General features: G+C 43.3%; 2 protein-coding genes across 5 annotated transcripts in view; both read right to left on the minus strand.

The window, feature by feature from the left end:
• The window catches only part of RPL27 (ribosomal protein L27), a 397,834-nt gene that overhangs the window by 205,924 nt on the left and 165,373 nt on the right, over window positions 1-26,537 (minus strand). The window lies entirely within an intron of this gene.
• Window positions 4,004-11,969, minus strand: CCDC200 (coiled-coil domain containing 200). Of its 4 annotated transcripts, none has more exons than XM_075845688.1 (5): window positions 11,858-11,969; window positions 11,639-11,726; window positions 7,575-7,653; window positions 7,386-7,480; window positions 4,004-4,141 (listed from the first exon to the last, which is right to left on the minus strand). In XM_075845688.1, exons 1-5 carry the CDS (start codon window positions 11,905-11,907, stop codon window positions 4,115-4,117), a joined length of 339 nt encoding a protein of 112 aa, XP_075701803.1. In that variant the 5' UTR covers window positions 11,908-11,969; the 3' UTR covers window positions 4,004-4,114. The 4 variants fall into 4 exon arrangements, with proteins under 4 accessions (XP_075701803.1, XP_075701802.1, XP_075701804.1 ...); XM_075845687.1 differs by having other exon boundaries at window positions 7,575-7,656; XM_075845689.1 differs by having other exon boundaries at window positions 7,575-7,656; window positions 11,639-11,745.

Raw genomic sequence — 26,537 nt, forward strand, 5'->3', positions numbered from 1 at the left:
GTGGGCTGAACCGGGTGTCTATGGGCGGGGATTGGGTGGGATTAGAGGCATAGTTTAAAAGAAAAATAAATGCCCCTGGTTGTCCCTCTTTGTGATACTTGAAAGTTGGGTGGTATGGGTCACAGCTTGCATCCGAAGGCTAGTAGGTAAGTGAAGAACATTTGGAAATTTTTAGCTAGGAGAACAGAATGTTTTCAAGAAAAAAAAGCAAGAAACCAGATTAATGGGAAAATCATTTTATAGACCGGCACTGATGGGCACCTGGTCCTCAGCAGAGGGCGGTAATCAGAACTGTTCCTGTAAGCCTTAGAGCATCCTTCATACTACATAATTCAGTATATACACCCGTATTACCATACATGACTCCCATGGGTGTCATTACTAGTGCTGGTATGAGGCCTACAAAATATATATATAGTGCCTTGAAAAAGCGCATGTAGCCTGAAACGGCTGTAGGTTTCTCCACACCAAACAGACCAAGATCATTTTCAATAAATCTATTTATTGCCACTAACGGTGAGTGCCTCAAATTTCTATCTTCTATATTTTCAAGTGTGCAGTTTCCATCGATGAGCACCCCGTGGGCAACAATTTGGCAGCTTATTCCATGTTTTTCAAGCCAGTAAGGATTTTCATGCAGAGACTCTATTGTGCTTGAATTAGAGCGGTGCCAGCCTTCTTTTTCTTCTTTCCATTTGCTACAAAATATATATGCCTACATGTAGTATGTAGGATGCCTTGAAGAATACCTCCCAACCGTCCTGGATTCAACAGGACAGTCCCAGATTCCGGGCAGTGTCCAGCGCGGGGTATGTCCCGCTGTCAACTGTATCTGCGTCCTCAGGACACAGATACAGTTGAATCGTCAGTTCCCTGCTTCAGAATTAGTTCAGAGCGGAGGAGCAGAGGGAGCTCCTCCGCTCGCCGAGGACTCCCCAAGCACAGCACTGTGCTCGGGGAAGCCCTTGACGTCACTGTCCAAATATGGACAGTGACGTCAACTGCTACTCCTTGAGCGGAATCCCCATTGCCGATGATCTGGCCGGGGAATCTGCTCCTAGAGGAAACCCCTGATCCTCCTGGAATCCCCCGCAAGAGTGTCAACGGGCATTCCGCTCAAGGAGTAGCCACTGACGTTACTGTCCATATATAGACAGTGACGTCAGGGCTTCCCTCTAGGAGCGGAATCCTTGGCCTATGCTCTCGCTGGGGTTTCCGCTGTAGCAATATCTACAGGGAGGGTGGCGCTATCTGCATGGATACTGTGGCTCTATATAGGGGTTCTGTCACTTTATATGTGGTCACTGACACTAGGGGCAGCTAATGGGGCAATATACTGTATAAGGGCATCTAGGGGGCTTTATACTATATGGGGGCAGCTATGGGGGAATTATGCTGTATAAGAGCAGCTTTGGGAGCATTAAGCTGTATGGGGCAGCTATGAGGCACTATACTGTATGAGGCAGCTATGGGGGGCATTATACTGTATGGGGGCATTATACTGTATGGGGCAGCTATGTGGGCATTATACTGCATGGCGCAGCTATTGGGCATTATGCTGTATGGGGGATTTTTTTTGCGCATTATACAGCATGGGGGCATCTGTGTGGGTATTATACTGTATAGGGTCATCTGTGTTGGCTTTATACTGTATGGGTGCATCTATGGGGGCATTATACTGTATGGTGGCAGCTAGAGGGCATTATACCTTGTAGGGGCAGCTATTTGGCATTATACTGTGTAGGAGACACTATGGGAACATGATACAGTGTCGGCTGAACCGGGTGTGTATGGGCGGGATTGGGTGGGATTAGAGGCATGGCTTAAAAGAAAACAATTTCCGCACCGCGATACGCGAGCCGCATCGGTTGTCCCTCTTTGTGATGCCTAAAAGTTGGGAGGTATGCTTGTGCTTGATGCCCCATGTAAGAGACAAAGCGTCTGAAAGGGACATGTGTATTTTATGCACTTATACTATATCACACCAACACAGCAAGTCGAAATGTCAATATAGATTTGAAAACTAAACCATGGAATGCTGCGAATAGTGTTTAGGGGAGTTAAAATGCACACTAAAATGGCTACAGATGTGGCAATAAATGTGGCTTTGCATTTGTTTGCTCATTACTTTGATTTACATTCTACGTGTTTCACTTTTAGGCCCCATGCACACGAACGTGTTTTTGCGTCCGCAATTCCCCTGCAAATCCACGGGAGAATTGCGGACCCATTAATTTCTATGGGCCCATACACACTATCCGTGTTTTCACGGGTCTCCGCATGTCCGCAAATCCGTGCCGCAGAAACTCAGGACATGTCTTATTACGGCCCGCAAATTCGATGCGGACATGCCCATAGAAGTCAATGGGCCAGTGGAAAATGCGGGTACACCTCTGTGTGTCAACCGCAGTTTGCGGATTTGCGGAAGTGTTGCTAGGCAACGACCGGGAATGAGTACTGTCGTCATCCTGTTTTACCTAGGCTTTTTTTTTTTTATCCGCATTTTGCGGATTACATACGGATGAACTGCGGATTACATACGGATGAACTGCGGAGGACATTTCACGGAACACGGTCCTGGAATTTGCGGACCAGAAAAACACTACGGTCGTGTGCATGAGGCCTTATTGTCTTATACTGTATTTATACTAGTGGTTATTTGCTGCCATCTAGTGGTCATAGATTATAATACATAACAAGTGTTGACTACACATTTATATGGACATAGTTGGTGATAATGAGCTGCTGAAGAATTTATTTGCACGTCCACCGTTCCATTTGTTGTTAATTCCCAATTAATTCTACCAATAAATATATATGTGCATGCATGTGGTTTACAGAACTGGCCACATCTGATAGTGGTCAAGTGATTATTGTTCATATCTACCTCAATCTAAATGAACAAAATATATCTTTAATGAAAGGCAAAAATATTGTTGATTATTGACTAAACTGATCGTATATACATAGAAATGTGAAATATCTCCAATTCATGCATGTTTACCTTTCTGCTCAGATGCAATGGGATAATACTGCTCCTCCGTGATTTCTTATTAGTAGTATTGAACAGGCCTTAAGCAAGGATTTAGTAATCAGATATTTTAAGATGAGATAACTGGTGCTTTGTGACTACAATTGAACCCACAAAGTGGGACCAGAAATGTTCTCCTAATGCGTCATTAACATGGTAGAGCCATATACACAGAGCCTGTATGGAGGCATATAGAGTCTCTATAGCTTTGTACTACAGAGCAGTAGCCACTCTGTGTGCCGCCATATGGTGCCTTTGTATGTCAATGCTTCTAGGGAAGAATATCTCCTCAATATGACGTTCAATGCAGCTTGCCACGTTTTTTTTTCTGACAGATTCTGTATGAATCACACTGAAAAGAAACCTCCATATGCCATCGTATGATATCAGAGGCATATGGTGGTACAATCGTGTCCCATAGAATTTAATAAGTCGATGTTTTTATACATCCCAATGCTAAGACCAACCTAACCATGCTCTGATCTTTACCCCCAATCCACTCATGCCAAACCTGATCTGCAGTTAAAGCGGTTATCCACTACTGAACAAGTGATCCACCGGGTATATCAATGGTCGGGTTCAACACCCGGACCCTGCACCGTTATGCCACTCCGGCTACCTCCGGGCACCGGATGCTATGGTCCATTATGCGATGTACGGAGCCGGAAGCAGTTGGCTCCGTACATAGCATAGCGGCCGTGCTGCCGTTCTCCTATTCACTTGAATACAGTACTGCAGCTAAGCTGGTATTCAGTGGCCGGGGCCAGCTACTTCTGGCATGGACGTTCGGTGCTCGGAGGCAGCCGGAGCGGCTTAACCGTGCGGGGTCTGGATGTCGATGGATAGGTCATCAGTTGTTCAGTAGTGGACAAACCCTTTAACTCCTGCATTTCAGTAAACTATGCCCCTATCAGGAAATCCCAGCCATCTCACAGAACCATCCCACAGAAATCAGGAATCTTATCATATTACTCCATGTAATCCAGATCGTAGTTTATTTATGGCTTATGTAGGATGTGCAGAATTCAATAAGTTTGTGTCTTCTACGAACATAAAAAATGGTGCAGATCCGGTCTTCAATCTTCACCACTGCTGGTTATACTGCACAGACTGTAAGGAAATAGCATTGTGTTAGATCATACGGAAAACACATATTATCTGGACCTGCAATGTGGCTCCAGAAGCTTGAATTGCACAGCAGCTACTCCCTGTCTAGCTCTTCTTGGCATGAACCTTCTCCATCTTTTGCTCGTACTTATCTTGTTCTTCACTGGCTGGAAGCTTCTTTAGTGAAGAGCCGCTTTAAAGCCTAGTTCACATTTTTGCATTGTGCACTTTAAAAATTAGCCAAACATGCAGATTTCAAAAGTGTATGGGGGCTGCCCCTGAGTCCGAGGGGGTCCTGATACTTTGTGGTTGTTTTCCAGGCAGGTTGGATTTATTATGTTTTACATAACTAGCAGCCAAGTTATAGTAGAACCTCCTCCTAAGACTCGGCACAGTGGCATGTCACAATGAAGGCGCCTGTGAGTATGCCTGCCTGCCACCACCACTGCCACCGTCCTTTTTTCAATGGAGAAAATGTTCTCTATATTCTTGGGAATCTATCGCAGCAGTGGCCGCTTTAAACCCTTTCATTGCACATCCAAACCAACAACACTTTTTAGTAAACTGACAAAGTGATAGAGGAAATATGACATGAGGACGGAGTTGGGTTCGAAGAATAAGACGGGGAGCCTTTGAGCTCGATAAACCCAGATATGTACAGTTTGAGGAGGACTTTGCTGTCTCTGGCATTCGGTGGAATATTCTGATAACTAACACTTTTTTTACATTGGCCCATTTAGGTCGTAACAATGAGCGCCGATCAATGAGGCATCTTGTTGATTTGCCCTTGTTTGCTCCTTTCACAAGGAGCTATTATCAGTAATGTATGGGGACGAGCACAAGTTCCTACGACCGCTCTTTCCCATACATGTCTATCATGTCGGCAGCATGTTTATTCGTTAATCGGCTGATCGTTGCCCTGTTTACACAGACCAATGATCGGGAACCAGCATTCAAGTGAATGCTCGTTCCCCATACTATTTTGTTCCGTGTTCCCAGATCCCTCCATAGGCTCAAGTCTATGGTAATCCGTGAAAACGGGATCCGCACGTGGGTACCTCGGACGTGAAAAAACACATTTTTCATGTCCGTATGTCCCCACGCTCGTGTGAATCTAGCCTTATAGTATCATATATTTATTTATATAGATTTCATCAAGAGGGGTAAGCCCAGATCATGCCAAGACCCCTATGATAGTACACACAGAAAACTTAGATTGGTGAGAAAATAGGGGGTCGGACACAGCTTTTTATTTATTTTTACACTGAAAATATAAGGCTATGTTCACATCTCGTTTATGCGTATATTTGACATATATGTTGGGAATAATTTCTTGACAGTAAACGTTAAAGAGGCTCTGTCACCAGTTTATAACTTCTATCTCCTACCTAATCTAATAAACGCTTTGATGCTCATAACTTCTGTTTTGTTTTGTTTATTATTGACAAAGTTCTGATCATTTTTAGATTTATGAAAACATTTTCTAAATGCCCAACTGGGGCATTTTTTCATTTCACCAAGTGGGCATTGTAAAGAAAAGTGTATGACGCTGACCAATAAGCGTCATATACTTCTCTTCATTCATGCTCAGCTTTATTCACAGCACAGCGTGATCTCGCGAGATCACGCTATGACGTGACTTCCTCCCGCATTTCCTTCACCGGAGCGACGGGAGAATGACCAGACATCGCCTCAGGCCGTGCCAGGATTGCTGCTGAGGAGGATAATCATCCTGGCACGGCTGGAGACGATGCCAGGGGATGATTACGAAACAGTAGTTATCTACATCAAAGCGTTTATTAGATTAGGTAGGAGATAGAAAAGGATTAAACTGGTGACAGAGACTCTTTAGACATAGGCTGTGACGGATGACTAAGAGTACCGTCCGTCACTGTAGACTTTAATGGTATCTATTAAACCGATACTGAACTGGGGTCATGAAAGTTCATGACGTGTCTATTTAACAGTTACCATTATAGTCTATGGGTGACAGATGCCACTATCAAGCATCCATTTACCTTATCTGTCGCCCATATACTATAATGGTATCTGTTTAATGTAAACGTCATGAAAGGATATTGAAAAGCTCATGACATATACGTTAAACATATACCAGTGGCATATGTCACCCATGGGCTCCCGTGTTAGAAAAATGTATACCACATAGTATAAGTTGTTTTTTTTTGCAGGATCTGGCTGGATGGAATAGCGTACTCTGCTACGCTATTATATCCTTTATACTAAAGGTATACTAATGTATACCAGCTTAATGGAGGCCAAGCGGATACACTTTTGGTCTCCATCAGGCTAATCAACACCTATGGACTAATTTAGCACGTATGTCAGGAAACGTAGGATAAAAATGTGATGTGAACAGGGCCTAAGCAATACAAGGGAGGGATGGGGGAGCTATCGTTTAGAGACAATGTGTCCTTAGACAATAATTTGTATTTAACAGCCCCTAATACCCACCTAAAATAATTTCATAAGATTAAACCCGCCCGTAAGCTGCCATGCACGTTCGTTTCAAGTTGGCCGAACTCACCGATTTCTGTAGGATTGTCAGACGATCTAATGTATATGGGTTCAGCCTGACAGTTACAGTACCCGACGTCTTGGATTTCAACGTGCCTGATTTTTTGTTCCTCTGGGAGATATATGGTGACACATGGCTGACATTGGATCCAGTGGTTGAATAGCAAGTGTTGTTCTGAGTTTTTATTGTAGCATGAATAGCTCCTGACATTGCTGCCCCAGTTATATCCACTTGCATATAGGTAGAGTGGAAAGTCATTTGAATGCCACACCGGCCCTTATGGGATTCTCAGGTGACTTTTTTTTATTGTTCCATTCATTATATGGTTGTCAATTTGCAAAGTGGCAAAATTTCGCTGATTTGGTCTTTAATATTAATCTTCAATGGATCAGGTCTCCCCCAAAATCTCATTCCCAGATTGCCATGTTTATGGAGTTGGACAAGATCCCTCTGCCCATCTCAATATCTCGGGCTCCATTGCATCCTATGTGTTTGATCAGATTCTGGCCACATACACAGAACAATAGGAGTCATTAATAGTTATTTTCTGTCTGCATTTACCATCCTTGTTATATGAGAGGGTCACTACGTACCCATATCAGATAACAGTAGCACAGAATGCATCACTACCCTTATCCTTGGTCTTACGTGGCAGAGCATTATAAATGAGCTGGTGACACTATTCTGGTTGCGCTCAGGTATTATACTCACATCATATCGGCTTTGCATCTTTTCTGAGTAATCCTCATCGTAGGTTGTCGGTGGGTGGTAGGTCCCCTGGCAGCAGTGCTTACAGTTCTTATCTGCTGCAAAAACCAATACATGGTTTCTTCTGTTATTAATATTGATCTTGATGGTCCTAAGCAACATTCTGTGCTGGAAGTTATAAGGTTTCCTTACCTGCAATTCTTTTGTTGAGCTCACCAGCAATTTTCACTGGTTTGCAGGAATCTAGTGGCGGCTGGACAGTGTTTTCCTGCTGCTAAATAAAATCATTGTCTGTCATATCTCACATATACATACAAGAAAAGTAAAATATGAAATAACATATCACATACAATAATAAGACTAATAATGGTTTACTAACTAAGGGCCTGTTCACACCTGCGTTGGTGTTTCCGTCAGAGGAGCAGAACACTGATAATACGGGAAGCGCTGGTTCCATTGTGCAACAGACCATCCGCGACCGACGGAACCCATTGATTTTAACGGGTGTCTGTGGTTTTACTGGAATCAATAGCGCAGCATGCCAGATTTGTGACATGCTGTGATGGAGCCTCCAACGCAGATGTGAACAGGCCCCTATAAAGCTTAAAAGACAGCTAGGGCCGGCCTTAGGTTGTATAGTATCATGTGCAGTACCTTCTATTGATGTCACCCTCTTAGGGTGTACCACCATAGAGTGCCCAGATAATACAATAATACAGTGTACATATAACCATACCATACATTGCCCAAATAAACTAGGAAATGTAACATCGTCCTGTGCAGCTGCCTTTCCAGTTTCAGCCACCGAGTGTGGGTCAAGGGTGCAACTTCTGGTGCCCAGACCATCAGGGCCAGTGGCGCCCTCATCAGTAGGAACGTGTGATGTGCCCTGAGCGACATCACAAGTCGCACACTCTTTAGGCTGGACCTAATATCAGCTATCATGAAGATTAAAAAATAAGCTTTCTATTGTACATAGTATTCACACTGTGGGCATTTATCTCCTAACGCCGGACTGTGGCACAACAGGATCTAATAGCAGAGCTGTCAATCACATTTCAGTCCCGCCCACATTCAGTTCCATACATTGTAAACATTGGGTACAACGCAGCAATGGCCAGTACAGAATAACTATTTTTGCCACTACAGTTCCATAGTTTATGTGTTATACTCTTGGATAACATCACTACATATTGTTTTCAGCTTTCTTACTACCGTGTGGTTAAAAGGGGGTTCTACTTTTAAAAAAATTTTAAACTTCAGGATTCCTCACCCCTTCCTGGATGCTGTCTGGGTCCCCCGCTGCAGCACTGTTTACACGATAACGCGTCATATAGGCAACATGTCATATGAGCAGGCCAGCCAATCACGGCCCACTGAGGAGAATTCACTATCAATGACACTTCAGCCGTGCAAGCTATACTAAAAGCTTTTTTTTTGTTTTGTTATAATCTTTGAAAAACCCCTTTAAATACTGATTTATTGTCATTCCCTTCATGGTAGATCTGCTGATATTATTGTCTAGTTATGTCGATTTTCCATTCAGGGTTCTAGAAAAGCCCGGTGGGCGCTGTAATGGAGGCCATTTTGGTTGTCCCCCAACCAATAACTAAGAATTGGCTAAACATCATTTTTACACAGAGAACAGCTTACTTTACACAGGGGCAAATCAACCATAGACGCAGCCTATACAGCAGCAATGGGGCCCCTGGAGAGAAGGGGCCAGCCCAGATTTGCCCCATCCCCTCTCCATGGACAATAAACAGTAGCACACAATGGTGTAATAAATTAACTAAAGAATCATGGAAAGGAGATTGGGGACAATTGAGCAAAAATCCTCCTGTCCTAGATAGTCAGGGGTGTGGAGGTGTTAACCTGTACCAGAGGGGGCCACTTTTTAATCTTTGACCCTAACCGCTATATACCCATACATAATACTTTTTAAAGACGGAGGCCACTTCCTTTCATAGGTCAGCCAATGCTGTTGATTTACATTTTATATATATATATATATATATATATATATATATATATATATATATATATATATATATACACACACACACACACACACACACATTCTACAGAGCAATGCACAAATGTTAGCAAGAACTACAATTGAATTTTTTACCAAGAATATTGCAAGTGATGATGAAGTATGAATCCTATTGAGATTTGTACTTATTAAAAGTGCCCAGCATAGTTCTTGGAGCTGCCGGTGATGTGTTCTTGTTGTATTGTATGTCACTGCGCCTTGTTTGCTGAGCCGGTAGGTGCTATATTGGAACAATGACTGAAAGTGACAAGGCTTGTAATTTCATTCCCCATCATTGTTCCTTCACTCAGAATGGCATGACTAATCTAAGTGCAGTGATTGGCGCTCATACCCAGAATACCATAAATTAATTATTACAACAATACGGCGAGGTTCAATCGGCGGCAGAAAGTGTTATTTTTTTTGTATCTTTAACTGGTACTTCAAAAAAAATTGATGCAGTAGGCAGACCAGGTAGATGTAATAAATTATTAGCGGTACCCACATTTTGTGTAATGTGTGCTGCACTAAAGCTCATGCTTGTGACATAAAACTATATATTTGTCGGGTTTATATAAGCATTTTTGGGTGGTACTGAATAGCACTTGGTTGAGGAGAGTTCCTCCTGTGAGCGCCACATTTCCTTCAATGTTTACTCTAGCACAGCGGCTTGTCTGTACAGGCTGTGACTGATGCTGCAGGTCTGTCCCATTCCAGTGGCACCTGTAAGGATTCTTCAATGTGCTGGTTGGAAAACCCCTCTCATTATTCAAATTTGAATTACTTTATTGTGGCCCTCTAGAATAAGGCGTCAGGAAGATATGGGTGAAGGTGAGTCCTTTTAGATTTATCTCTTCTGGTGGGTCTGGAGTACCCCAGTCCAGTACTGTTGGTTTGTTACAGTCTTTTAGTGAAACTTTCGTTGTGAGATGGTAAAACATCATAAATTACAAATAAATGACGGGACTACTTAAAGGGCAGTCCATCAATATAGTGTTATCATCAGAATTGACCCTAATATCCCTTTGTATGCCAACTTTGTGGTATGAACTCAGGTTAGTGGTATGACTGGAATCATGTACAAGTCACACTTCAATAGAAATGAATGGGAAAGGTCTTGTGACAGGTGAGCTACTGCCATGGTTCTCATTCACCCCATAAAGCCAAAGCTCCATGCCGACTTAATGATTATTGCACTAATGCGATCATTTTAGGCTGAAATGTGATATTTTGTCTATTGCGATTTTAATATTTTTACCTGCAAAAAGAAGGCTTCTCCACTAAATTGCAGAAATTTTCATGTAAAATTGCATGTGATTTTTCACATGCAATTATTTGCAATGCGAAATTGCCTAAAATCGTGATGTACTTATCACATGCAGCTTTGCAGTGCGATTTATCGCGAGATTTCATTGCATGTGGTAAATCGCTGTGGAGCCCCAGCCTTAGGTGTCATCCACATGACCGAGCTGTTAGCCAGGAGCATTTACTAAGGCACACAGAGTCCCATTACTACAGAGCCGGTGCTTCTGTACAGTGCCATAATACGGAGAAATTCTCTGCTAGAAACAATGGAGGATAGCTCCATAATACACCACGCAATGGAGCATGCCACCATTTTTTTCTGTCGGATTCATACTGAATCCTACACTAAAAACCTGTGTATGCCTTCATATGGGTACAGTAGGCGCCCATAGAATTCTATAGGGTGTTTTATTATGGGTCTGTAGAGTCGTAATACGATCGTGTGCTAAGAGCTTGACAGTTGCATGATGGTTGTGAGTCACACACATCAACTGAGGAATACCTTGTGTAATTCGCCACCACATTTCAACTTTTTTTTTGGTCATAGTAAATACAAAAAAAACTTTTTCTGACAGTTACAAACATGCCAAGGTTGTCATAAAAAATGAATGGGGGGTGAGCGGCGTTATAAACGCCATTATTTTTAATGCAATTCTGCCTGAAAATTGGTGTAATCGCTTTGATAAATCAACCCCAATGTATTTTTATGGGTGCAACTTCAAATATACAGGGACACGGCACACTAAAGTCGTCTAGCCACAGTTTACACCATTAAACATCAAGCTATATCATGTTACATTATTGTTCCTTCACTGTTTATGTAATGCATGGTGTTACTGTTGGCTACAATTTTCTGTTTATTTGTAATAACATAAAATGATACAAATCGTATCAATGACAAGAGCCGATCACTCACCGTTTTCTCAAGATTGGATCTTCTCCTGTCCAGAACATGCTGCCTCCTCCTCGCCTCCCAGTGATAAGCTGACATAGTGTTTAGTGTCCTGCAAGAAGAGATATTACCTGACACCAGGAGCAATCACACCAAATTAAACTGAAGCAACAAAAGAAATAATACCAGAACTGAAATCCAGAAAATCTTTAAGGTCCGGTGTCAGTATATATATATATTTACCCCAAGAACTGAGCTGGCTGGTGATCATTAGAGCGCAATTTGATAGGCATGAGCTTGCTGACTGGTAAATGTCACCCTCCCCTCCCCTGCCACGGGGCAGCTGATCGCTTTGTAATTAACATCACAATGCAGTGTCCAAGCAACAGGACACAATGAGTACGCTTCCCCAGGAGATAGCATGTGCTTATGTAGGAATACAGACAAGCACTCACATACCAAGGCCACATTCACACGAGTGCGAACTCGGACGTGAAAAACGGCTGTTTTCATGGATCCCCATAGACTTGAGTCTATGGAGGGATCTGTGAAAACAGAAGAAAATAGGACATGTTCTATTTTTCAACGGACCCTTCGCATGGTCCGTTGAAACAGCGGCCGTGTGAGCAGCCCCATTGAAATACACGCGTCCGTGTGACAGCCGTTTTAACATCAACGTTCACTTTCCGTTGGTGGGTTCCATCGTAGTTTTCATTACCATAGATTTCAATGGTAATGTTTCCGTTGCTAATGGTTTACGTTTCTTGCCATTCCGTAACGGTTCCGTTGTCGACTGCGCTATTGATTCCGTTAAAAAAATTTAATCGTAAACGTAAAGTTATAGTTTCCGTTTGCCTTTCCGTTGATGGGTTCCACCGACAGAAAACTACGACGGAACATGAATACTGATGTGAACGTTTTTTTTATTCTTATTGTCTGTGTCAGGACTGTAACATTGCACAGAAGAAGTCTTGATAAGAATAGATTGTAAGCTCTTGTGAGCAGGTCTCTCTCCTATTGTATCTTGTCAAAGGCGTGCATACCATAGAGCTAGCCTCTGCAGCAAATAAGGGGCCCATGAGAAGGTTATGCCCAAATGAGTTAGGCTGGGTTCACACACACTATTTATGGACGTAATTCGGGCGTTTTAGCCCCGAATTACGTCAGAAAATGCGGCTCAAAAGCGTCGGCAAACATCTGCCCATTCATTAGATTACGCGCCGCTGTCAATAGGCGGCGCGTAAAAAAGACGCCCGCTTCAAAGAAGTGCATGTCACTTCTTCAGACGTAAATGGAGCCGTTTTCCATGGACTCCATGGAAAAACAGCTCCAATTACGTCCATAATGGATGCAGCGAAAGACGCCTGCACATGCCATTACGGCTGAAATTACGGTGCTGTTTTCTCCTGAAAACAGCACCGTAATTTCAGACGTAACGGACGCTGCCGTGTGAACATACCCTTACATTGAAGGGGGTTTTACACTGGCCGATTATCGGGCAGGCAAGCGTTCATATAAGGCTCGTTCCTGATAATAGCCGTGTAAACAGGGCAGCGATCAGCAGATGAATGAGCAAACGCTGGATCATCTGCAGGTCGTATTGTTTTAAAGAAGTGAAATATTATCATTGTCGGCAGCACATCTCCTGTGTAAACAGGGGGACGCGCTGCCGACAATAATAATAATGTATGAGGACGAGCGATTAGAGTAACAACGATGTCTCGTTGATCGGCGCTCGCTGCACCGGCAGATTATCGGCCGCTGTAAAAGGGCCTTGACAGTTCACTGTGTAACATATCCGTATCTTTTTTTTTTTGGGACTGCACTTTTTAAAATTGAGTTGTTGCTGTGGGATCGTGATGTATACTGTTCAAATTTATGCCAAAAATACACCCTTTTAAAATACATTTTGCCATCAGAGTCTATGTGCAAGTCGGCATGTGCGTTGGGAGATTTTTCTGGCGTACATGATGACCGTGCACCGCAGACGTGGTATGAACCGAGTCTTACCCACTCTTGCGGCTCCCTTGAGGAGATCCACTGCCGGTCTGTCTATGCTTGTCTCCTGTATGGCATCTCCAGTCGTTCTAGGTACAATGACTCAGTGATCTGGCTTTCCTAGACCCCTGAGTGGCAAATCTAAGTAAATATGGCTAGGATCAAACCATGTTTGGAGTACATTCAGTTTATACATTGCAAATTACTACAGTACGACTAACTTTGCTCTTAGACATGATGTATGCGAAGTGTCCTTTATCCATGTATTTGGCCGGTATATGTCCGTTTACCGTTGACTCAAATGTATAGCAGATGACACTTTTCAACACAACTGTATGCAAACAAATGTATACGCAGACTTTTATTTTTTATGGGAGTCTAGGGCAGATGTATACAAGAGCATAGACATAGAAATGCAGACATCTGGGATATACATTGGATAGAACATTTTAAATGGTTGCCCGAATGTAATGCTTGAGCAGAATGTGAACATAGCCTTGAAAAGTTGGGATACAACCCTTTAGGAAGCTGTAACAGCGGCACTTGTACATGGTCTGTGTGGTATTGCAGCTCTGATATAATCAAGAGGTCTGAGCTGCAATACCAATCACTGCCCATGGACAAGAGTGGCGCTGTTTCTGGAAGGAAATAAACTTATTTTTCTAATCATAGAATCCCATGAATGAGTTATTTACTGCAGGCCATATGCTGGGATATTGTCTACAGAGTAATTTATTCTGTGAAGTGCCAAACAATAAGAAGAACAAACAAGGAAACAATCCCGTCTTGCACATTTTCATATATTCATGCTGTTTGTCTAGGATTTCCAGGAATTTCTCCCCTGTAATGTGTCAATAAACGAATCAGCACAGATATACCCGCTGTTTAACAAGGTGTTAATGAAACACAGGTGTTAATGGAAAATTGATTGTGCCAGTCACTATTGTTAACAGAATAAACTGGGGAATGTCAAGTCTATGTAATCAGATTAGAGATTAGACCTCTCTTTTGGTACGCAAAATTACTATTCAGACCTCATTTGTTTAATGGCACATTGATTTAATCTTAATCTCATCCGTAGACAAAACTACTGTCCAGACTTTATCTCCATTATGTCAGAGTTTAAAGTTTAACACAATTGTTTGGGTCACAGATTGCTAATACGTCACATCAGTAATCTCCCCTCTGGCTTTCTTAATTTTTTCCAAGTTCAGCTACACAAATTGATAATTTGGGCCTCTAAAGATGCGAGTACTGCACCCTCATATAAGGTGGGCAAACACATTAGATGTATGTCGGTCAAACCAGCCAATTCGACAGGACCAGGCGACCATCTAATGTGTAGCGTGGCACCCCGACTCACCCCCGACGGCAGATGTCGGGGGAGTAAAAGGATTGGGTTACTGAATTACAACATGCCCGATCCTCTTGTTTGTAAGGAGATAAGCAAAGGAGTCTGCAAGCGGCTTTCTCCCTTCTCCCTATTGAAAACACAGCGTGCACATGTATGGGGGGGGGGGGGTCGCTAGAAATAGTCGGCCGAACGATCAGCTGTTGTGTCTGTATTATAGAGGTAACACCCAAATCCCCCATGGTTCCACTGAACCCAACTTAGATCACCATAGGGTTGTATGATGATCTAAAGTCCATCCAGTAGAACCTCACAATAGCCGACTATTGGAGATATAATATGGACTCTAACATGTGGCAATTCTAAAACAGTCTGAGATTGGCCTTTGGCAGAATTAGGAGGTGGTAACTGGACACATTGTGCCACAAAGCACTGGTTTTGAGCAATGATGAGATATGATGCCACATCCCAGGGCCTGGTGGTAGTGAAGTTGTAGCTTTAGACATCATTTTTATGCCAGCTAATACTATGTTGAGTATAGAGGTCATTAAAATTGATAAGATCTGCCATCAGATATCTATTGTCTATGGTCATAATATCTGTTCTCTTGACTTCTCAGGATCTGCTAATCCTGAGGAAACAAAAGAGAATGATCCAAACAAAACTCTTTATGTCTCTTCTTGCCCAAGAATTAACAGCCCATGGCGCTGTTGACAAAAAAAAAAAAAGAATGTGTATTGGCAGCTTTTGACAAGTACTGTCATTTTATATCTATTTGTTATCTAGAAGCCTATGCTTAGTGGCATAACTGTGAGTCACCATGCATCCTATACAGGGCACACAGCAATGAGGGCCTCGTGGTTCTTCACCCTCTGTTCATTGGTTGACTCCACAGAAGGTGGAAGAAAGGACCCAAGAAGAATAGATGTCCCTCAAACAATGTACAAACATATTATAAGCCTTATTTACAGATTATGTAGGGATGGATCATGACTTTATAATTTTGACATCATACAACGTGGTCCATTGAGAGGGGGGGGGGGCTTCTGTTTATAAGTGGTGTGAGAGGGTTCCTGCTCTCCAAAGAGAAGAGGGAAGATGAGTCAAGTCATATTAACGACACATACAGAGATGGAATACGGCACATACAACCCCATGGAGAATGCGAACGGGAGCCGTTCCATTCACTGCAGCGTACTCCGTCTGTGTGGGAACGGCGCATGCGCCGCTCCCACACAGACCAAAAGGAAGGTCTTTGACAGGGTGAAATCCGGCGCCATTTTCATGTGGACTGGAAGCCGCTGCCGGACAGTAAGATGACGACTTCCGGCCATATGTTCAAGGAAGCGAAGGCGCAACTCAGAGGAGCGGCGGCAGGAGCAGGTAAGTTATGTTCGTGTATGTGATGTGTGTTTTACGTTCGTGTATGTTCATGTTATACTGTCTGATAGCACTGTATCTAATCCTCCTACACTGTGCAGTCGCTCAGAAAATGGCGGCACACAGTGTAGGAGGTTTGACGATTCAAACCCCCTCCTTCTCCTGGCACTAGCCAGAATAAGGGAGGGGGAATTGTATGAGGACACTAGAGAGTGTGTCTACCCCAAATTTGCAGCATAAAGCAATGAGGTTGCTTTACCACATTGACCATGCTGCAATTTTGGGAATTGCTCCCTCTAGTGACCAGCACGTGGAAATGTTATAAATTAGAATCTAATTTATAATATTTCCTGACTTGTGAAAAAATTAAAACAATTAAAACAATGTGTAATCCCTTAAATACTAATTGTTTCACTAAAAAAAAAAATTTCTAGTGACACATTCCCTTTAAGAAGCTATGGCGTTTGGTGGACACAGGACTCTGGTAACACTACACCATGTTGTATACCCGGTTACCATAGGAATAGTAGTCTCCTGTACACGAGCGCGACAGCTCATAATTAATGACAATTCTCCGAGGAGAGGAGACAACGAATGAGACTTCAGTTCAGTACATTGTGGTTCAGTGGAAAGTGTAAAAACATAACACATAATCATGTCCAACAGAAAGCCAAAGAAAAAGAAATACATTGAATGAACACATTATATAGACTCAATCTAAAGGACTATCTATCTATCTATCTATCTATCTATCTATCTATCTATCTATCTATCTATCTATCTATCTATCTATCTATCTATCTATCTATCTATCTCTATCTCTCTCTCCCTCTCTATATCTCTCCCTCTCCATATCTCTCCCTCTCCATATCTCTCTCTCTCTCCCTCTCTATATCTCTCTCTCTCTCCCTCTCTATATCTCTCTCTCTCTCCCTCTCTCTCTCCCTCTCTATCCATCCATCCATCCATCTATCTCATATACATCTATCTTATATCTATCCTTCTACCCCATTATAACATGAATTGTGTATTGGATGTGCAGTAAAAGTTGTGTATTTCATATAATTATATACCTCCTTATTTTCCGTGGTCTTTGAGATTAAGTTACTGTTGTATAATCTATCAAGTCTTTCATATGGAAATGAATACGATGCAAGCTAACAAATATCAGACGCTTATGAATACACATAGAAATAATTATTTTAAAAAGTTAAACGGATAAAGTCTTCCTAATGGGATCCTGTTAGTTCTCTATTGAGGTAGAGTCATATGCAGCTTCCACTATTCCATTATTATCCACACATTGATATAATTGGGCTATTATTTATGTATTACCAGACTGAAAGGTGACGTCCAGTGACAGGTAAGGGTATGTTCACACGGCCTATTTACGGACGTAAATCGGGCGTTTTTGCCCCGAATTACGCCCGAAAATAGCGCCTCAATAGCGCTGACAAACATCTGCCCATTGAAAGCAATGGGCAGACGTTTGTCTGTTCACACGAGGCGTATATTTACGCGCCGCTGTCAAATGACGGCGCGTAAATTGACGCCCGCGTAGAAGAAGTGACCTGTCACTTCTTTGGCCGTAATTGGAGCCGCTATTCATTGACTCCAATGAATAGCAGCGCTAATTACGGCCGTAATTGACGCGGCGTTCAAGCGCCTGCACATGCCGGTACGGCTGAAATTACGGGGATGTTTTCAGGCTGAAACATCCCCGTAATTTCAGCCGTTACGGACCCCCGCCGTGTGAACATACCCTAACATTAGATACACTCTGAACCTTTGAAGGAACACTAAGCAGTAAGGGAAAGAGACGATAAAATATTTAAATAAAGAATAATAGGTCTACAAGAGTGGTCCCCAATCACCGGTCTGCTGACCAATACCGGGCCGTGGATCATTTGGTATCGGGCCGCGGTATCCGGTATCCGCCCCGGTGGCCGCAGGGAATTCAGGGCAAAAAAACCAGACCAAACCGTGGTCTGTATTTTGCCCGGAATGTCCACTGTGGAAAATTGGGATATTGAGCTGGCCCGCTAGCAGTCTGGCCTCCTCGGATAACGTTTCAGCCCAGGAGACCACTGCAGCCTATGATTGGCTGTAGCGGCGGTCACATGGGATAAATCGTCATCTGAGGAGGCCTGGCCCTCTGACGTCATCCAGGCCGGCCTCCTGGGATGATGTTTCATCCCATGTGACCGCTGCTACAGCCTGTGATTGGCTGCAGCGGTCACATGGGATGAAACGTCATCCCAGGAGGCCGGCCTGGAGGAAGAAACACAGACTTCCAGGTAAGTATACGTTTTTTTTTTCTGAGTTGCATTTTTTGCGGCGGAATCGATGCAATTCCGCTGCATTAAACACAACAACTGCTATTTGTTGTGGGTTTTACCTCCCCATTGAATTCAATGGGGGAAAACCCCCAACAAATAAGCAGCGTTTACGCAAATACAATTGACATTGGGTTAAAAAACTCTGCACCGCATGTCAATTTCTGAGCGTTTTTTCCCGCTCAGTATTTACGCAGCATGTGGATGAGATTTATTCTATCTCGTCCACTTTGCTGCTACTGTATTATGCTGTGGATTTTCCGCAACGAATTCCACAGCATTTATGCAACATGTGCACTGACCCTAAGGGCACGTTTTTCCATTGGTTTCAACACCTTTTTAGTTAACTTCGTACTTACGTTGCGGAAAACTCCGCTGCGGAACATAGGCTGCGGTGCAGAATTTGCAGTCCGCAGCATGCAGTATCTGTTGCGGACTTGTTGCTGAACTTCTCCATTGACTTCAATGGAGTTTGAAAATGACGCAATGAAATCCGCAGATGTAATGTGTGTTGCGGATTTGCTGTGTGTTGGGTTGCGGATTTCTTTCAGGAACAGGATATTTCATCATTCTGATGAGGAAGAGAAAACCTCCACTTCCAGGCTTATTACATGAACACAGAGCTATTACCATGGTCAGATATAGGCGAATGGATATGGAAGTGTCCACTCTTATTAACCTTGTAACTAAGTAACTTTACATGTTTATCTCATGTTTTCACTAGTTGACTTGTATGTATGATGCCTGAATAGCAGCATCTGCAGTATGTAAACATTATAACAAAGATAAACATATAACATATGTAACATTATTCATAAGTACAAATCAAACTTCAATATGCACTGTCTATTTGTTTTATAGGTACATAACCGTCCAGAATTGTGGGACACCTCCAGTGCAGGGTATAGTGAGCGCAACACACAGGATCAAGGCTGCACCTATGTGTGTCGAGGTCTATACCCAGACTGGGATGGAATGTTTGAAAGAGAGCAGGATGTGATCCGAACCTGAATCCGCAACGACAAATCCGCAGCATTTTACCTAACATTTTAGCCAAATCCGAAACGAATACCCCCCCACGCTGGTCCCTGGAAAAATTGTCTGGCATGAAAGTGGTCCTGGGTGCAAAAAAGGTTGGGGACCGCTGGTCTACAAAACACATGGGGGGAGATTTATTAAGACTCTGTCAATCATAATAAGAATCAAGATGGAGGAAGATGAGACAAATTTATTAAGAGGCACACGCCTTTTAATAAAATTGTTGCATCTTCGGCTATCCGTGAAGATTTTCGCTATAATTTACTCTCGTTTCGGGCATAAATTATAGTAAATGCATTTGCCTGCGGCTGGCGATGCCCCCTTATGCTAAGCTTCACCCACTTTTTGAAAAGTGCCATTTGCAACATTTCTATGTCATAAAACTGGCGTAGAAACAGTGTAAAATTCCCCCCCATGATATTTTAGCAGGGCTGAATTAAGGATGGTGGGGGCCCCTGGGCAAAAAATTTGGTGGGGGCTCCATCCCACTACTGGGTTCAGGTCCCCACCGGAACATCTATTATAGCGATATATACCTGTGGTGGCCACGCAAGGGAGTTGCCCTCTTATCTGAAGTCAATAGGATTTATGGTGGCAACTTAAAAACCTAAAGTCACACTTTTTGGTTGGATAGGATCATCAAATGGCCATCAGGGAGGACAGGTGCTGGAGGCCCTCTTGGAACCCAAGGTAGTGGAGGCCCTCGGTCATGTGCCCCATTCGCCATCCCTATAACCAACCCTTGAGCCACTGGCAGATAAAGATTTGACCAAGGTGGTCCTTCTGCTATTAGTACATTCCCCTTTAAATGATTAATATATTTTTGCTATATTTGGATTGATTTCCCTATAGATTGGTGGAAACCCGGTGCAAAGCCCTAAAAATGAAAATGTCATTTGTTTGTTGTCAAATGCAACAATTGTGTGAAAAGCAACAAGTGATTGGGAATCCAATTCGAGGTCTACTACATTTTCTGCTTGATAAAGTAGAATTCCATTAGGTCTTACGCACTCCGTGTGCCACTGTATGATGCCTACATATGGCTCCATGTTCTCCCCTATTATCAGTGGCGTATCTACTGCTGTAGCAGCCATAGCGGCTGCTACGGGTCCCGTGGCTTGAGGGGGCACGGCCCCCCTATGCCGGTGGCTCCACTAGTAGCCTCTATGGCTGCTACAGTGGTAGAGACTCCACATTCAATAGTATCTGTCTCCTTAGTATCTCCCTGCTCTGCCATAAGCTACAGGCCACGTTCTGCCTGCAGCCAATCAGGTGCAGGGATCCCTGCTCATGACAGGGGGGGTTGTATAGCACTGTCTCCTGGGGGGCTGTATGGCACAATCTACAGGAGGGATGTATGGCACAATCTACAGTTAGGCACTATCTACCAAGGGGGGCTATGTGTAGCACCCAGAGGAGGGGGGCCCAGTCAAAAGTTTGCTATGGGGGCAAATGTTTCTTAGTTACACCCCTGACTATTATCCATCATCCCCTGTAAAATACAAGGGGCCGAAGTGCTGATTGTGCTAGACAATGACTCATAAGTATTTGGGTGCTGGCTAGCAAATACAATACATGAAAAATATTACTATATAGGGAATTTCAAGAACAACCTAATTATAAAAGATTTCCAGCCTGGACTGATCATGGTATTTCCATAGAAGCACCATTTAACACATAGACTGCTCATTTTGGGCTAGATCAGCTAAAATAATATAATTTCATATAAAAAATTAACATAATGTGACATAATATAACTAACATATAACAAATAAACAACATAACAAATAACTGACATACTGTTAGGCTATGTTCACACGGGGTCTTTTGCCGAGTTTTTTGACGCGGAAACCGCGTCGCAAAACTCGGCAGAAACGGCCCGAGAACGCCTCCCATTGATTTCAATGGGAGGCGTCGGCGTCTTTTTCCCGCGAGCAGTAAAACTGCCTCGCGGGAAAAAGAAGCGACATGCCCTATCTTCGGGCGCTTCCGCCTCCGACCTCCCATTGACTTCAATGGGAGGCAGGAGAAAGCGTGTTTTCTGCCCGCGGCGCTCAATGGCCGCGGGCGAAAAACGGCGCGATCATTGCTATTCACACGGAGTATTTTGGGGGAGGAATATCTGCCTCAAAATTCCGTTTGGAGCTTTGAGGCAGATATTCCTCCCCCAAAATACTCCGTGTGAACATAGCCTTAGGCCCCATGCACACGAGCGTGTTCGGTCCGTGATATACAGTCCGCATGTTCCTGACCGAACACAGTGCAGGGAGCCGGGCTCCTAGCATCATTGTTATCTATGACGCTAGGTGTCACTGCCTCGCTGCGGGAAAACTGTCCTGTACTGTAATCATGATGCTAGGAGCCCGGCTCCCTGCACTGTGTTCGGTCCGGGACATGCGGCCGACAAGCGGACCGTATATCACGGACCGGGGCCTAAACAGATAACAGATTAACTTTACATAACCACTAGATGGCACTAGATTCATGGTCATAGTCAAATACCCGTTGAATGAGCACCTGATCGGCGCTGGATTGCTCCTTTCACAAAGAGCTAGTATGGGGACGAGCACTTGTTACTCTGCTCGCTGGTCTCCATACATTATCACCATGTCGGCAGCGTGTTTCCCTGTTTATACAGGGCATGCGCTGCAGACAACGATAATATTTTACTTTTTTAAAACGATACGACCAGCAGATGATCGATCGCTTGCTCGTTCATCTGCTGATCGCTGCCCTGTTTACACTGAGCAATTATTGGCAATGAGCATTCTATGAACGATCGTTTGCCCGGTAATTGTCCCGTGTAAAGGGGCCTTTATCCTGTACACTGGGCCACAATGCATGTTTATATGTGTGTGCGTGTGTGCGTGCGTGTGTGCGTGCGTGTGTGTGCACACATTTGTTTTATGTGTTAATTATTCCATTAGGTGATATCAGATGCAGTTCACCAGGCGTGCGCCCATTTAACAATGCATGTGGGCTATCCTCTTCTGTCTCACATCAGTAGTGACATAAATATATACTTAACTGTTTGTAATTACAAAGAAAAAAATAAATAAATAAAGCATTAGTAAAAGGAACAAAGCAAAAAATGATTATTTATTTACTGATTGCATCCTCTTCATCTTTACTGGATATTATTTATGAATGGGATTTTCCAGTTACAGCCTTTTCTGACATATCAATGAGACACGACAGAAGGTCACATCAGTGGGGGGCCAGGAGCGGGGACTCCCTCTTTTGTCCTGAATGGACGGGTATACAGTCCTCACTACATTGAAATTAATTAAAATCGGACTTACAGTATATAAGCACGTGTATAAATAATATCAATTGTTCCAAAACTGTGGAAACATAACCTGTGGAGTTCCATTCCTTTTTAGAGGCAATTTTTCTCACTTTTCCCCTAAAAGTCGCTGCGGCCAGATGTGCGCAGTTAATAAGAGAATATGGCGTTTTCATAAGACATTCCATTGTGGTTTGTGGCATTTCTTTGCCATTTTTGGTTCCAATGGTGATTTAGAAGTAATCAAAGACATCAATGGTAACAAAAAGTGCACAAAAAAGTCCACTGTTGTTGTGACTCGTGTATGAGGGGGGCCTAAAGCTCCACGTACATTTGGAGTACCTTCGGTTACACTCTATGGAGCTGTATGCGTTTCGTGTGCCGCTGTATGCTGCCACACTACTGCACTTTATTACAGAGGTATTCTCCCCCAGAAGTAATGCCCCTTCCCATATAATATGGCAGTGAATGGAGCTTACTATGATATTTGTTCTGTTAGATTCGGTATGAATTCAACAGAAAAGGCCTCTGCATGAAAGTGAAGGTATACAGAGATACAGTACAGTAGAGCCCAATAGACTTCTACGCCCCTGCGCTCTACTGATCCATATAACACAAAGCTCGCATGGAGCCATAGTATGGTCTTATGGACGTGGCTGAGAAATTGGTGGAAAAGTTCCCATCTATCGGAATGTAAATCTTTAATAAAATGGATTTTAGTGTCATCAGAATGATCGGAAAATTGCTTTCAATTATCTTCAATGACTTGGAACATTCATCTAATCATTTCCTAATCTTTGTATTTATAGTTCAAACGCAACACTATTTTTTTTTTTTAGTTGTTTCAATTTTTGCTTGTTTTTTAGCTATATCAGTTTCTGGAGAAGCAGAGTGACAACCAAATATAGCCGCTGTTAGGCCGGGTTCCCACGTAGCGTAAATGCTGAGGAGTTTCCGCAACGCAATTCTGTGCGGAAATTCTGCAACATTTACAGTAGCAGCAAAGCGGGTGAGATTTAGTAAATCTGCAGCCCACGCTTTCTAAAAAAAAACGCAGGATAAACGTTAATAAATTGACCTGCGGTGCAGAATTTATTTCTGCAGCATGTCTGTCAATTTATGCTTCATTTTCGTTGATTTTTTGCTGCTGGTTTTCCCCATTGAATTCAATGTGGTGAAAAACCTGCAACAGAAAGCCAAGTGTTGCGACTTTTGCGGCATATTCGTAGCGTTTACGCTGCAAAAATTGCAACGCCGGAAAGAAGCAAACAGACTTACCCAGAACGCCCTCCTTCTTCCTGCAGTCCGGCCTCCTGGAATGACGTTGTATCCCATGTGACTGCTGCAGCCAATCACAGGCTACAGTGTCACATGGCCTGAAACGTTATCCAGGGAGGCCGGAGCGGACGTCAGAGGAGGTAAGTATGTGCGCTTAATTACGCAGCAGAATTTTCGTCTGAAAAATCGCACCTCAATGTGGTGCGATTTTTAGGACGGAAAGTCCTGCGGGTTCCAGGCCGGATACACTGCGTCCGTCCCGTGGGAACCCGGCCTTACAGCTCCCACAGACGTTGTCACCCACACTACTGAATAGCAAATCTGTCTAGATATGTACAACTCCTGCTCCTGTATGGCAGCATAACTAGGCAGATTTGCTATTCAGTAGTCTGGGAGAGATGGGTGACAACACCTATGGGAGATGTAATAGTAGACATACTGGCTGTCTCCCAGCTTTTCCAGAAACAGAAAATACCTAAGAAACAACTGCTTAGGGTATGTTCACACGCAGCAGCAAAATACGTCTGAAATTACGGAGCTGTTTTTGCCTGAAAACAGCTCCTGATTTTCAGACGTTTTTTAACAACTCACGTTTTTCGCTGCGTATTTTACGGACGTTATTGGAGCTGGTTTTCAATGGAGTCCATGAAAAACGGCTCCAAAAACGTTGCAAGAAGTGACATGAACTTCTTTTTCTTTTGACAGCGACGCGTAAAATGACACCTCGTGGGAACAGAACATCGTAAAAACCATTGCAAGCAATGGGCAGATGTTTGTAGGCGTAATGGAGCCGTTTTTTCAGACGTAATTCGAGGCGTAAAACGCCCGAATTACGTCTGGAAACAGTGCGTGTGAACATACCCTTAGAATTGTTAATAACCTGACAAAGGAAGAAAAGTGAAGGAGATTTTTCGGGAGACATGTCCCTTAACATACAATGTATCCCTATGATGTGAAGCCTGCCGTCTTGCTGCTGTGAGACAGACATTAGTGAACAATGGAGTGACCGGCGTCTCTTTAGCTACACATAACAATAGTGAACACAAATCTATGAAATGGACACAACTATATTTCACCCTCTATAGATCATCCACGTGTTATATGTGTGATAATGAACAGGAACCCCATTCAAAAAACGCCCCGTAAAAAAGGCGTGCATGTCACTTCTTGAGCCGTTTTTAGAGCCATTTTTCATTGACTCAATAGAAAAAGAGCTCCAAAAAGTCAGTAAAAAAACGCTGCATAAAATGCAAGTTGCTTAAAAAACGGCTGAAAATCAGGGGCTGTTTTCACTTGAAAACAGCTCCGTATTTTACGGCCTTTTTTGGTTTGCCGTGTGAACACAGCCTAAGGCCTTATTCACGCGAGCGTATTTCACGCCCGTGTTACACGCGTTAAAACAACGCACGTCACACGGACCTATGCAAGTCAATGGGGCCATTCAGACATTCAGTGTTTTTCACGCAGCGTGTACCCGCTGCGTGAAACTCACTACATGTCCTATGCTTGTGCGTTTTTGCGCATCACGCACTCTTTGAAGTCAATGGGTGTGTGAAAATCACGGACAGCACACGGACGTACATCCGTGTGCCATGCGTTTTTTACGCAACAGCTGCTAAAGAAATGATGAGGAAAAAAACCACCTCCTTCAGTTTATATTGCTGACGTAAAAAACGCGTAACATACGGATGACATACGCGCGTAAAAAACGCAGACACGCACTGTACACAGATGTCACACTAATCTGAAACGCAAGAAAAATGCTGCATTTTTTACACACGCAAAACGGACACATTTGTGTGAATAAGGCCTAACAGTTTTTCCTGCCAATGAGTATGACAAGGCTCTTGTGACAACTGACAGGTAATATTGTAGATTTCCTCCAGGGGGCGCACATGTACTGCTTTGTGAGAACTTTTTTATGACTGATGGACTATACTTCACACTACTATACACTATACTATACACTACTGTGTACTGCACAAAACTATGAGAAGTATAGAAGAAGTTGCTTACTATCCGGAGCTGAAAGCCAGTTCTGCTCATGTCCAGCTGACCCAGCTTGTTATATGTATCGGAACGCTCACAGTTTCACACGGTTGTAATATGGCGCATTTTTATGTCCGTATGTATTACAGGTGCAACACCCAGAATTCCTGTGGTTCGGCTCATCTACACTTGGATCTAAGTGTGGTTCAGTAATATTATGGGGGTCTGGTGTTGCAACCGTAGGGCCGGGATCACACACACAGTTTT

Source organism: Rhinoderma darwinii, chromosome 13 (assembly GCF_050947455.1).
Source record: "Rhinoderma darwinii isolate aRhiDar2 chromosome 13, aRhiDar2.hap1, whole genome shotgun sequence".
Lineage (NCBI taxonomy): Eukaryota > Metazoa > Chordata > Amphibia > Anura > Rhinodermatidae > Rhinoderma > Rhinoderma darwinii.

What these genes read in the sequence shown, in the direction of transcription:
- CCDC200 (XM_075845687.1), bottom strand. Translation starts at nt 11,907, where the DNA reads ATGCCTATCAAATTGCGCTCTAATGATCACCAGCCAGCTCAGTTCTTG. An exon ending in GCTCAACAAAAGAATTGCAG is followed by an intron (nt 7,481 to 7,574) that starts GTAAGGAAACCT and finishes TGGTTTTTGCAG; the next exon opens with CAGATAAGAACTGTAAGCAC. An exon ending in AGATGCAAAGCCGATATGAT is followed by an intron (nt 4,142 to 7,385) that starts GTGAGTATAATA and finishes ATTTCCTTACAG; the next exon opens with TCTGTGCAGTATAACCAGCA.